This window comes from Cebidichthys violaceus, unplaced genomic scaffold (assembly GCF_023349555.1).
Source record: "Cebidichthys violaceus isolate CVI_PGR_0920_01 unplaced genomic scaffold, fCebVio1.0.p SCAF_13, whole genome shotgun sequence".
NCBI lineage: Eukaryota > Metazoa > Chordata > Actinopteri > Perciformes > Stichaeidae > Cebidichthys > Cebidichthys violaceus.
In genome coordinates, this window is record NW_027176296.1 from 13,064,425 (window position 1) to 13,076,626 (window position 12,202).

The 12,202-nt window shown below is 43.5% G+C and overlaps 1 protein-coding gene across 12 annotated transcripts in view; it reads left to right on the forward strand.

Annotated features, from left to right (window-relative positions):
• Positions 1-12,202, forward strand: part of ptprfa (protein tyrosine phosphatase receptor type Fa) — a 292,124-nt gene that overhangs the window by 95,725 nt on the left and 184,197 nt on the right. For all 12 annotated transcript variants that reach the window (XM_068707781.1, XM_068707787.1, XM_068707783.1 and 9 more), the window contains exons 3-4: positions 2,477-2,622; positions 7,773-7,914. In XM_068707781.1, coding sequence (XP_068563882.1) covers positions 2,477-2,622; positions 7,773-7,914 — 288 coding nt within the window. The remainder of the gene's footprint in view (positions 1-2,476; positions 2,623-7,772; positions 7,915-12,202) is intronic.

Sequence of the window (12,202 nt, forward strand, 5' to 3'; positions counted from 1 at the left end):
TAACGTTAAACTGTATAATTAACCCACGTTTCACACGCATGCTGAACCGTGAGGGGGGGTCCGTACGGATCATGGATTGACAGTGGTCCGTTACGCCACTACTAGGAAGCCTTTTCTAACAGCCTCACCAGGAACTACAGATGAAACATAGCCTTCTGGCTAATTCTCTCATGTTCCTACCGTGTGCGTTAATTCATTTGCACCGTCCCTTCTCAAATATACTAAACCACAGTTGGCAGGAACCACTTTCGATAATGTTTTGGAGTCCGTTGATTGTGATCGTTCTGCTGATGCATTTTGTTGCTGGTTGTGATCAGTTTGCAGTTGCATTTAATAGGAATGCCTCCTCTTTGTGTTGATGAAAGCTTAATCGTGTGTTGCTTGTGGTTGCAAGTGCCTGGCTCAAAGCCACTTAAGCGGCGTTCAAGAGGGAGGGGCACATTTTTGGAGGCCACCTTTCAGCCCAAAGCTTCTCTGAGTGGAAAGGAGCCGTGCGCCACAAACCACATGAGTAGAAGGCATGCTTTTCAAAGTCACAGCAGAGAAACAAGCTCCTATTGGAGAAGAAGTGTTGACAGAAGACAGAGGACAAACATAGGACAGCATCGAGGCAGGGGGGAACAGCTGGATGACGATACTTGATGCCTTTGACCACCACACTTCAAGTATCATCCACCAGTCTGACTCCTTCTCTGTATACAGTGTTTCATTAATAGTCCTACCAGCCCACGTTTACTGCTGACTGGGATTTGTGAGTGTTACAGGACCGGATGTCCCTCCCAGACTTCAACACAGAGACTCAAAGAGAACAACACTAGCAGTATAAATAACACCACAGATGACTGGCTTGTTCCATCAGGACAATGATGCAGCTGATGAGCAGTAATAAGCGTCAGGAATGAATTTGAGGATCTATCATTAGTGTTATCAACGTTTCCACAAATCAATGGCCTAAAAGGACGTATTTACTCAAAGTGGAAGAGGAGTTAAGTTTTTCATATTTGTTACAAGGTTTGCGAATTGTGTCGTATTGTTGTACTTTTCTCCATCATTCCTCTTACTAGTACTGAAAGTGTACTCACCAGGCAACATTGATGAGAGCACATCTGTTGAGGAAAAACAGGTTTTAATTAAACAAACCCCGTTATTTGGAAGAGAAAACTATAGATAAATCATAACACGAGCTCTCTGGTGCATTTACAGACTGATGTAAATTTGACCTGCTGCACTTGTACAACTTGGGCACATTATTATTATTTTTTTCCTTTAAGGTACGCCTATACTGAAGATGACGTTTGACTGATTATGACATTTCTTTACACCTCTAGTACCAACATGGTGACTGATTTCTGACCTTTTTTTGTTCTATGCATCTCTCGTAAATCATTGGAGTACTCCTTTAAACGTATTACTCAATCATGTTTACATTGGCAAGCAGCCTCCTCCTCTGATTGGACTAGCATGTTGCCTGTTACCCCCCCCCCCCCCCCCCCCCCCCCCCACCAGCTATTGATCAGTGACGCTTCCAGGCTCTACACATTTGCATCACCATCTTCTGCAGTCGGCAGGAATGTGCATTGCATCAAATGTTGACCTGCTTATCGAAACAATAGCAACCTTTAATATACTGTATGCAAGACCACGACATGAAGCCCATATATGATTAACATGTTGAAGTGGCTTAAGCCTGCATCCTCTCCAAAGGCCAGCAGGGGAAAGTCTATGAGAAGTCTAAGTCTGAGAAAATGACTCTACTTCTCTCTTGATTTATTCCCTCAGTAAACATTGTAAACATGAGTTCATGGTCTCAATCTCTAGTTTCAAGTCTGCTTCAATACAGCATGATGTTCATTTAGTAAATGACGGTCCATTTAGAGTCAAACAGACCATAAAGCAGAGTATGTTTTAGGGCGGGGCTACTGTGATTGACACGTGGCTACTGTTACCAGAGCCGTGCACTGCGTCTCTAGGTCATTCCTCTGCAGTCCAAATATGGTCACTTCCGTTCACTGGCTTCAAAACGCCAAGATTGCTCCGGCCAAAATCCAAGATGGCGACGGCCAAAATGTCGATCTCGAAGCTTCAAAACATCAGTTAAAAAAACAACTGGTGACGTCACTATGACTACGTTCACTTCTTATACAACGTGTTGTCGATGCACAACACTTCATTTTCCACATTAATCTTGGTGATGTACAGTATGGTTTCAGTTGACACCTTCAGTCAATGTATGTTGATTTATGTGCAGCTTATTATCAGAGGAACGGATGATGCTCGGCTGCTCTTTTTTTTTTTCACAGACGTGAGGCTTCTTTTGAAGGAGCATATTGTTATTGCAAGACCCACAGCAGATGTGAAAAAAGCAACCTGTAACTTGCCTGGAGCTGCTTGTCTGTCAGGCCTCTCCATCTGACCAGATCTCTTCCTCTTCCCTGCTCTCCCTCTCTTTCTTCCTCTCGCTGTCTCTCTCCCTCAGGCATGCCCGGCTTCATCAAGTCCCCCGATGATCAGACGGGGATTTCGGGAGGAGTGGCGTCGTTCGTGTGCCAGGCGGTGGGCGAGCCCAAACCTCGCATCACCTGGATGAAGAAGGGGAAGAAAGTCAGCTCTCAGCGCTTCGAGGTACGACCTCGGGAGCAGGCCTTCAAAGCTCCCTGTCGGATGTGTGCAAAACCACCCTGTCTCACACCATCGCGGCTCATTAGCGCTCTGCTGTATGTGCGTCTAAGACAAAGACAGACAGAGCAGAATAGGTTGTGTGCTCACAGTGTGTCAACATATCTATATGGATGTGTGTTTAGCAGCAGCGAGGATGAGCTGTAGGCTGGCGCTGTATTTACTAATTGCCATTATGCACTGAATCCTATGCATTTAGTGCCTGTTTGAAGACCACTGAATGCAAATCAAGTCTAGTCGCAACATTCAAATTAGAATAGAATACCTGAGGCTCAGCATCACAGTGAGCACATAGTTCAGTGTCTGCAGGTTAAACAGTGGCACTGACAGGTTGGAGGGCAGAAGTGTAATCAGCCACTGTGGAGGCCAGCAGCTGATAGGCTGTCAGGTTTATTCAGTGTGTGTGTGTGTGTGTGTGTGTGTGTGTGTGTGTGTGTGTGTGTGTGTGTGTGTGTGTGTGTGTGTGTGTGTGTGTGTGTGTGTGTGTGTGTGTGTGTGTGTGTGTGATATCAAGTTTATTTAAGGAGGACCATGACACCTCTTACCTCAGACCAAAGTTCCAACGGTAATCATAGATTTTTTTACGATCTGTAAATTATTAAATTACAAATTTGCTAAATTAGCCACAGAGCAGCTAATTGAAGCTTAAAGCAGTTTCGGGGCATTTTTTTGCTCTCTATGGCCTTGATTTTCACTGCAATATAAAAGTAGAGAGAACTCAAAAATGTCTGTTGTGCAGAATAACAAAGTTACAATTCCATATATCATAAAACAGAAAAGAATTCTTACACTGGAATCAATCAATCAATGCTGGAATCCAACATGTTTTCAAGTTGCCACAAGTGTTCCCAGTGTTGTAAAAAGAAACGGAGACTCCACGTGTTCTATTCATTGAACTATTTACATGTTTACATCCTCTACTTACAGCCTCGTGTCCTCTCCTCAATGCACTGTAGCAGCCTGGAGTTCAGTCAAAGTGTCACAGATTTGTTGTCATGTGATTGGTTGTCTCAGATGAGTCAATCGTGGCTTCATAGTTGCGTTGAGGAGCTCAGAATTTTATGTTTTTTTTTACAGAATGTGGTTAAACATTTTTTTTGTGGCAAGATTTTAAATGAGACACATAGAATAAAATGTTATTGGTGAAATATCACAATTGTAAGCATAGTTTTGGTTGCTTTTTCTGATAGTGCTGTCCGTCACATATGATGTGTTCAAGGACCGTCGGAAAGATGAAAATGTGACGATAATGACAGTTTTTACAGCTTCTGGCTGTGATAAACGGTGTAGTTTTGGCGATTGTTAAATAGTAAACATGCTTCTCCATCATGCCGGCGGGATTTGGTGTTCAGAGGATTAAGCAACTTTTATTTTTCAGAATAGGGACGATGGGGTCTGCAGGTACCAACACACATGCGTCGGCATTGTATTTCTCCACCAAAAGCTTTGTCATTAATTTACATTTTTAAGTTTTTAATGCAGTTTTTAAGCCACAATTCTACGCTACATGTTGCGATCCTGATTGTTTTACCTATATTCTTTAACAAGGTAAAATATTTTAGTTATCAGATGTCTGGATTCTAAAGTGTCAAGTTTAAAGTTGGCTGTTAGCTTGATGTGGACTGTCCTGACTGCTGCTAGCCTGAGTTACATTACATTGTTTTTAGCCCGGTGGCTAGGCTAGCCGTTTGCTAGCTTTTAGCACTTCTTCTACAGTTACTTATTCTACTTATTTTAAGCCCAACCATGATGTTTGTCCTAAACCTTACTGATTGGTTTTGTGGCCTAAACCTCAGCAAGTGTTTCTGTCTGAATTCACATCTTTAACCACGTGTTTACTGCGACCACAGAGGAGCGTCATAGTTTGACCCGCTGGGCTATCCAGTGTGCTAAAAACCATCGCCAAGGGTCCTGACAATAACAAATGTCAAAATGGATTCATCTTCCCATTGTCCATTCTCTGACCATAGAGAGTCTGGTCCTGGAAAGCTTTGCTTTCAGGAATTGTTTTGTGTAAAAGATCAACCTTTAAGTACGGTGTGAACGTAATGTTTCAAGTCAACAGCTAGCTACAATGGTGTTTTTTGTAATCAACAAAAAGATTTGATGAATTGCCATTGCTATATAATACATATGTATTGGTCCAGACCTTCTCAGTCTCTTTCCAAAATGTCTCTCACATTAGAATATGCAGAGTCTTTGTGGGAAGCTTACCAGCATCTAGACATTTCACGCACGCAGCTGCATTGAGCTGCACAGTAAGTGCTTGTTTAACAGGACTGTGTGAGCCTTCCTCAGGACTCCGGAGCAGCAGGAAGGCTCATTAGCTACCAGCCAACCCAAATGACTTCAAGTGAAGTGACTCGACATGAGTCCCGCGTAGACGGAGACACTTGGTTCATGTCGTTGTGAGTAATAGGAATTATCTTCCACCTGTCTGCTCAGTATTACTCAAACTGACGGCTAGCCTGTATGTGTATGCAGGGAGACAGTCTAGCTCTCCACCCATATTCAATGAGATTCAGTAGAATCAAGCCTTTTTTGATTGATAAAATCGAAAAAAGTATCTTAGATCAAGGCCAATCAGTGGTCAAAGACAAATATGACTTAAAGCGAACCCTTTTAACCATCTATGTCCATCCAAAAACATCAATCCTTTCAGAACTCAGGAAACAACCTTGATGTTCCCAGACATATTGACTGATCTTGGTCTTGGTAGACATTTCTTAATTGCGTCCAACTTGCCTTTGACTAAACAAACCATGTATTGTGTTGCAGCAGGACAAAGTTCCTCATATGCCTTTGCATGAATTAGTCTCATTCACGGTTGAAAGATTTTTACATATGACTGAACATATGTTTTCCTGATAAAGTTTAATGACTGTTGATCAATCTTAATTTTAGGATTTAGATGTGCGGCCAGTTGATTGGATATCTATTACACCAGTTATCTGGATAATGACGTCTGATCATGGGTCGTTACCTGATATTAATAAGCTTTTCATCTCAGTTCTGTGTTTAGATCCCCATATGAAATTAAAGTTGAGCTGTTGGACTAAAATGCTGCATCCAGGGAAGCAGCGTCACTATTTGACACACTGTGTAGCTCAGCGCGTCAAACTGTGACACTCCCTTTGTAGTAAACAAATGGTTAAGAATGCTTAAGAATTCAAAAAAACACACTTGCTGAGGTACAGACAAAAAAACACAACACTTGGTTGGTCTTAAAATAAGTACGTAAACTAAATAAACCGTAAACAACGTAACATGTCACTTCAAATGAACTCAACGCTTTGGGACACAAACACCGGTCTCCTGGTTGGAAGTCCAGTGTTGGTTTGACCCATCAACCTCCAGTACCTCCCACCCTGTGTGTCACCACAGTCCTGTTATGCAAAACGTCTTACTTCCGGTATGCAGAAGTTTAAACCTCGCCGGTGTGAAAAGGCTATTTTCCATGTCGGAGCTCCTTTACGACGGCGTGTCCTGTTTCTCCTTTAGGTTAAGTGCATGGGGGGCATCACACAGCTGAATGAATCACCGGGACGAGGAAGAATCAAACCGGAGCACAACTCCTTATACCCACTGCTTTCTAGAAGCCGTTACACGCAGAAGTAATGGACGAACCAATCACAGAAGTAATTGGTATTTTCAGGCAATTCAGTGTGCTTTCCATAAATGAAAACAAAAATCAGATCCATTATATAGAAAATGATTAAAGGATAGCACACAGTACATAAAATAGTAATAATTCCTGATAAAGGAAAATACAACCTGCATAAACTAGAATAAAGACATTGTAAAAACATAGTAGCTCAATCATAGGCACATGAAGAGAGAGATGAGAGAGCCTGAATTAAAAAAAAATGCCACATTTGGTTCACATCCAAGTTCTTTTGGCAGTTTCTGGGGGTCATCCCCCCCCCAAGGTGACTAGTGCCAACCTGGAGACAAGGAACATTTTTTTTTCTTCCCAGCAGCACCTATGTAAGTGTTCCTCAAATTGATGGCTTCCCTGTGTGTGGGGCCGGTTGACCCCCTACCAAGGCAGGAAGAGAGTGCAGCTCTTCAACTCCTTCATTAGAGCAAAAATGTGATTCTTGCCAGTCGGCTTGTTGGGTCACACACACACACCGCAGTGGGGCGGAAGTGTAAGGCCCAGTGCCTTGACCTCTGAGCCTTTACCCCCCCCCCCCCCCCCCCCCCCCCCCCCCCCCCCAACATTCCTAAAGCCCCCTCACATACCTGTTGTGCACTCAAGCTCATCACTGTTTACATCCTCCTTCGGTGGCTCCGAGGTCCTGAGGTTATAATAATTTGGGTTCATCATTGTACTCATTAAAATAGCTGAAATCTGATAATGCACTGACATCGCTAGAAAGAACATCACAAGAAACTGATGGCACTACTGTATGTGTACACGGTGGTCGATGAGATCAATGCATTGGTTTTACAAATATTCAATGATATAGCAGCATTATTGTACAACAGCTCTTCATGGATGCCGGTGCACTATGTAGACACCTTCACGGACTGATGAGTGTGGCACGCGCCGTTTCACTGAACATGTTTCTCGAGTGTGGTTCAAAGTAAAACCTGGAGTCCTTGAGTCATTCTGTTGAGCTGGTGACGCTTAAAACACAGACGTGAGATTGATATTCATCTCCTCATCTCACTCTCAGAAGTATTTAGAAAGAGTATCTCCCAACATGTTGAACTGTTCCTCTAAAACACTTTTGCCTACCTACCTTTACAGCAGTATAATAATGCAGTGAATCATTTCAAATCTTTAGGTAGAGATTGATCACAAAGGTCTAACCATCAAAAGTAGTCCCGTCTGATTTCATTTCGGCGGACCGCTCTCGCTGGCTGTTAAAGGCTTGATTCAGGAAACTGTTACTCTGAATTATAGACGTTTTAAATATCTATCTGAAGAAGTTCCTTGAAACTCCTTTGAGCAAACGGGAAAGCTTCCTCGTGAGTGAAGCACCATGGTGTTTTGTGGGTGCGCCCCAGAGAACGGCTCAGCAGGCATGAGTTTGAATAGAAATGTCTCAGGTGATTACTGTAATCCTCCTCTGCTGTCGTCCGGCCAGGTGATTGAGTTCGATGACGGCTCGGGCTCGGTGCTGCGTATCCAGCCTTTGAGGACCCACCGCGACGAAGCCATCTACGAATGCACGGCCTCCAACAGCGTGGGAGAGATCAACACCAGCGCCAAGCTCACTGTGCTGGAGGGTAAGACCTGTCTCTCTAATGTCCCCCCATGGGCCACTGTCCTCAGCCTGTCCTCACCTCCCTGACGGCAGAAAGGCTTTTCTTCTTCTTGTGACCCCGTGTTGCCCTCACATTAGAGCTGGTCCTCATGTGCACAGACAACACATTGAGCACTCTTATTGATTCATTCCCGCACGCCTGTTTGTTTTCAGTTTGAACCATTTAGGTCAACTCAATTCAGTTAGAGGGGGATCAGTGATGGGCGCTGAGTCACCGTACATTAAAGGCACATGGTTCGATAACTGGTGTGGGTGAGTTCTAGTGAGGGCTTGGGCCTGTTCCCACCACACAAACCTGTCCACGGGCCCCTGGAACCACTAGAACTGTACCAATATTAGGAGGAGGAATTGCACTGTGTGGTAGAACCGAGTCTCTCCACAAAGAACCGCACCAGAGCACTGCTTTGAATCCTGCCCTTAGCTGACGCATTGCTGTCTTTGTCGGTGACAGCTTTCACTGTCATCTACTTCAACTAGTTGTGTCCAGACATGTAGTCAGACAGCATCGGTGCCTAGAAAGAGGATATTATAGAAAGTCTCAATGCAGCTCTGCAGCAGCAGGGTTCAGAGAGGCTGCGATGTCTTCGCCTGTGTCCTCCTAACGCAACAAGTCCTCCAAACTCAATGACAAAATATGTCGTCTCACATTGCCCTTCAAAGTGAACCACATCCACATTTTCTGATCTTGCACCTCTAACATTCTGAACTGTTGCAAATAACAAACCTTCGTCGTCATGGTTACGAGTGTTCTTATTGAAAGAAAGAGTTGAAAACAGGAAAGAAATGCTCTCTCTCTCTCTCTTTGACCGCACACGACTTATTATGACGATGTTGATGATATGATGTATGATCTGCTGTGGTTTGTTAGGCACAGCTTCTATTCACTTTATTTGTCATGTGCCTGTGGTTCCTTCTCTCTCTTACCTGTAAAACTCATGTTTAATGCTTTCTTTCTATAATATAATAACCAGATTTCCGCACACAGAAAAATGAAAAGTGTTCGCCCTGCTCAAGGGTTAGGTCGGGCCGGGGCTGTCCAGGGTTTAACACACAGGTCTACTCTCTTCTATGTCTTCATCGCCGTCTGTCAATGGGTTTCCTTAAGCAGCTCTCAATCTAGGTAAAGCAGCTTAACGCTGGTGTCCCCTCGCCGTAAAATGTAACAAAAGAAGAAGCAACCTCAGTGTGCTGGAGTTGCCACTCCAGTTGCTACAACAACAAAGACTCCCCTGTCAGTCAAGTAGCTAGAATCCAAACGGGAACTGGGGGTCACTCCCCCCGGTCGGCTATCACCACAAATAGAATCCAAATCTGAAACACAGCGCACAGTTTTTATCTGAGCTAGACCAGAGACTATTTGGTTAAAACTGAATGGTGATTTTGTTTTGCTCTCATTGTTCTCCGTGAAGTTTGCTGGAAGTGATTTAATTAAGAACCCCTAAATAGCCTTTTGAATCCTGCATTGCTTGTTATAATAGAAAGAAAAAAACCCTCCTGATGTAGGCTACGTGTTTATTTGCATTTAGAGCGGGGAAGTGAGATCCGATCACAGGTGTTCACTGGAGACGCATTCTGATGCCAGACGTACTTGGAGCTGTCCGCTTGTGATCGGATCATGTTAAAGCCCGGTCTGAACGGGCTTCAGTCACACTGGACGGCGTAGAGGAGGTTGTACCAGTGTCTGCATCTGCATAGTTGCATTTCCAACTAGTATCAGTTCATGTAATTAGTTGATGCATTGTCTGTGCTTCTTGCTATGAATTCAATTAAAACTGTTCATTTTATGCTTTGCCTAGGTTGTATCTGCACCAAAGACCCATTTCTGCCACAGTGACCACACTACAGCACACACGGCTTTGAGCTGTGCTCCCTATTTGATGGAGCAAAGTGTTGTTAGATGTCTGATAGATAAATAGAGCCCAGTATCTCTGTGCGACGGTGCTTATTGAGCAGGAATGTGTTGAAAGTGATTTTGGCTGGGAACCTCCTGTAGGTGTGTCTCTAGACAGCTCTGTTCTTTGCCAGCGTCGAGATGGAGCCCAACAACATTTATTTAATCGACTCTCTAATTGATAGACAAACAGCCACACACAAAAGAAAGGGCCGTCTCTCTGGCAGCTTTTTCCAAATCACTCAGGAACCCATTATACTTATTCTGCCATGTAGATATTGTCAGCAGCCTGAGGCTTCAGAGCCTTTTCCCTCTAAACCCACTCTGGGTTGATAGTCACTGTTTACAGATCAATATTTAATGCACAAGATATACAACACAGAATAAGCATTGCTCTGATGCACATGTATACGTGTCAACCAATGTGCACTTTTGATGTGTGATGCTGATGTTTTTTATTTTATGATCGCCTATATATTTGACAAAGCAGATTTAGATTTATCCTTTTATCTGTCAGGGTTAGATCATGGATGATGTGTTTCACAATAGGTAGCAGTTCATTAAGGCAGTTTCTTGAAGAGAAACAAAGAGAGTGCTCTAACTAGTGCAGATTTTTGTGAGAAAAAAATCTTTCAAAGTTAGAGATACTGTCTCACATTGGTCTTAAATGAAATATTGGATCGCAGTCAGGTAGTGTGATACATGTGTGACACTGTAGAGATGTATCTTTGACTGTAGCACTTTCATCTTTACCAACACTTTGGTGCATGAAAACGAATCCATACATTTCCATGCAATATTTTTTTTTCCCCATGGAAAAAAGATGCAAATGAAGTTACCAGTACTGCTCAACAAATGGCTTAACTGTCATTCATTCTCAAATACATGGTATTTATTTACCTGCAGAGGATTGATAGAGTACATGTCTTTGATGTTCCTGAACTCATCATCCATGATGTATCCTGGGGTCCTTTGGTGTTGCGGGTCTTTAAACCTCAGACACCCTTTCCCAGGCGACCCAGCTGTGGTGATCAGACCATGCCCTGTGTTCAGATAGCACATGCTCCTCCCATGGACCTCCTCTCTTGAACCAGAGCCATCTCAAGGCTTTCTCCACTGCCTCTGTGATGTTCTTGCTGGCTCTTCTCCTCTCCAATCCAGTGAGGTGAAATCCACTCAGGGCTTTGGAGAGTGATTGCCCTGCAAAACCTCTGCAGCCATGAATGGGCATGCACCTCACATCAAGCCCTGCTTGCAGCGGTCAATGACCAGGTCTCTGTATTTTGGTCTTTTTCCTCTTGTGGACCTCCTCCAAGCAGTCCTCCCAAGGTTTCTTTTTGATCGCCTCTGACACCAGGAAGATGTCTGGCCTCGTTGTGGTTGTGGTTGTGGCGATGTGCAGCGGGAACTTCAGCAGTTCCACCAGGTCCACAGAAAGCTGCCAGGCCTACACAGTTGCCAGGATTCCTGAAGGAGTCTTGGCTGCTGTGATTCTTGGTAGCTTCACTCCAGCCTTCACAAAGGGGATGATCAATGCGGTGGGGCGTCTCGTCTGCTGATTCCCATGTTTCTGCAAAGTATTTTAGAACCTGGTCTTGACCCCAGGTGTACCGGCACTGACCAAGAGCCTCTCAGGATGTGCTCCAACGAGAGCCTTTTAGCTGCTCGCTCGCAGTTTTCCTTTTTGACAGTAAGTGGGCGGACCCAGTCTCCATTGTATCTCTACATCTATTGGTTACAATCCTCGTCTTTGGACTGGCCGGATATCACTGTGACACAGACGCTAGGTCTGTTTGAAGTAGTTTTCAATCCGCCACTAAACACTATTCCACTACTCAGAATGTTCTACATTTGTCTGACAGGTTTTGTAAACTTTTCAGACTGTAGAGGCTGATGAAATACAAATTATGTTAATAGCGTTTTGAAATACAATAATTACAAATGTGTTTCTCTTGTAAATAAACTGGAGTCAAGTTGCTCAGATTGATTTAAATTCACTCATCATTCTATTACAGACAACGTGGGTTTGATAGTCAAACCTCTTGTGACAAACAGCTCAAAGAAGCTCTTTGATCTTAATTGTTTAAAACATGATGTTATCATATTTAATCATACTGGTGTGTTTACAGAAGAGATATAATGTAGTTGTATATAATATGAGCAACAATTTGGACCCGCTCAAGGATCTGTAGCCAAGATTAGGGACCACTGTTTGTATATTAACTGTTTGCCAAACTTAAATCACTGACAAGTAATTAGTGGATGAAAAAGTATTCAGATCCTTCACTGTAGTAAACGTACTAATACTGATGAAACAATCCATTATGGGTAAATACCTGCATTCAAAACCTTAGTCAAG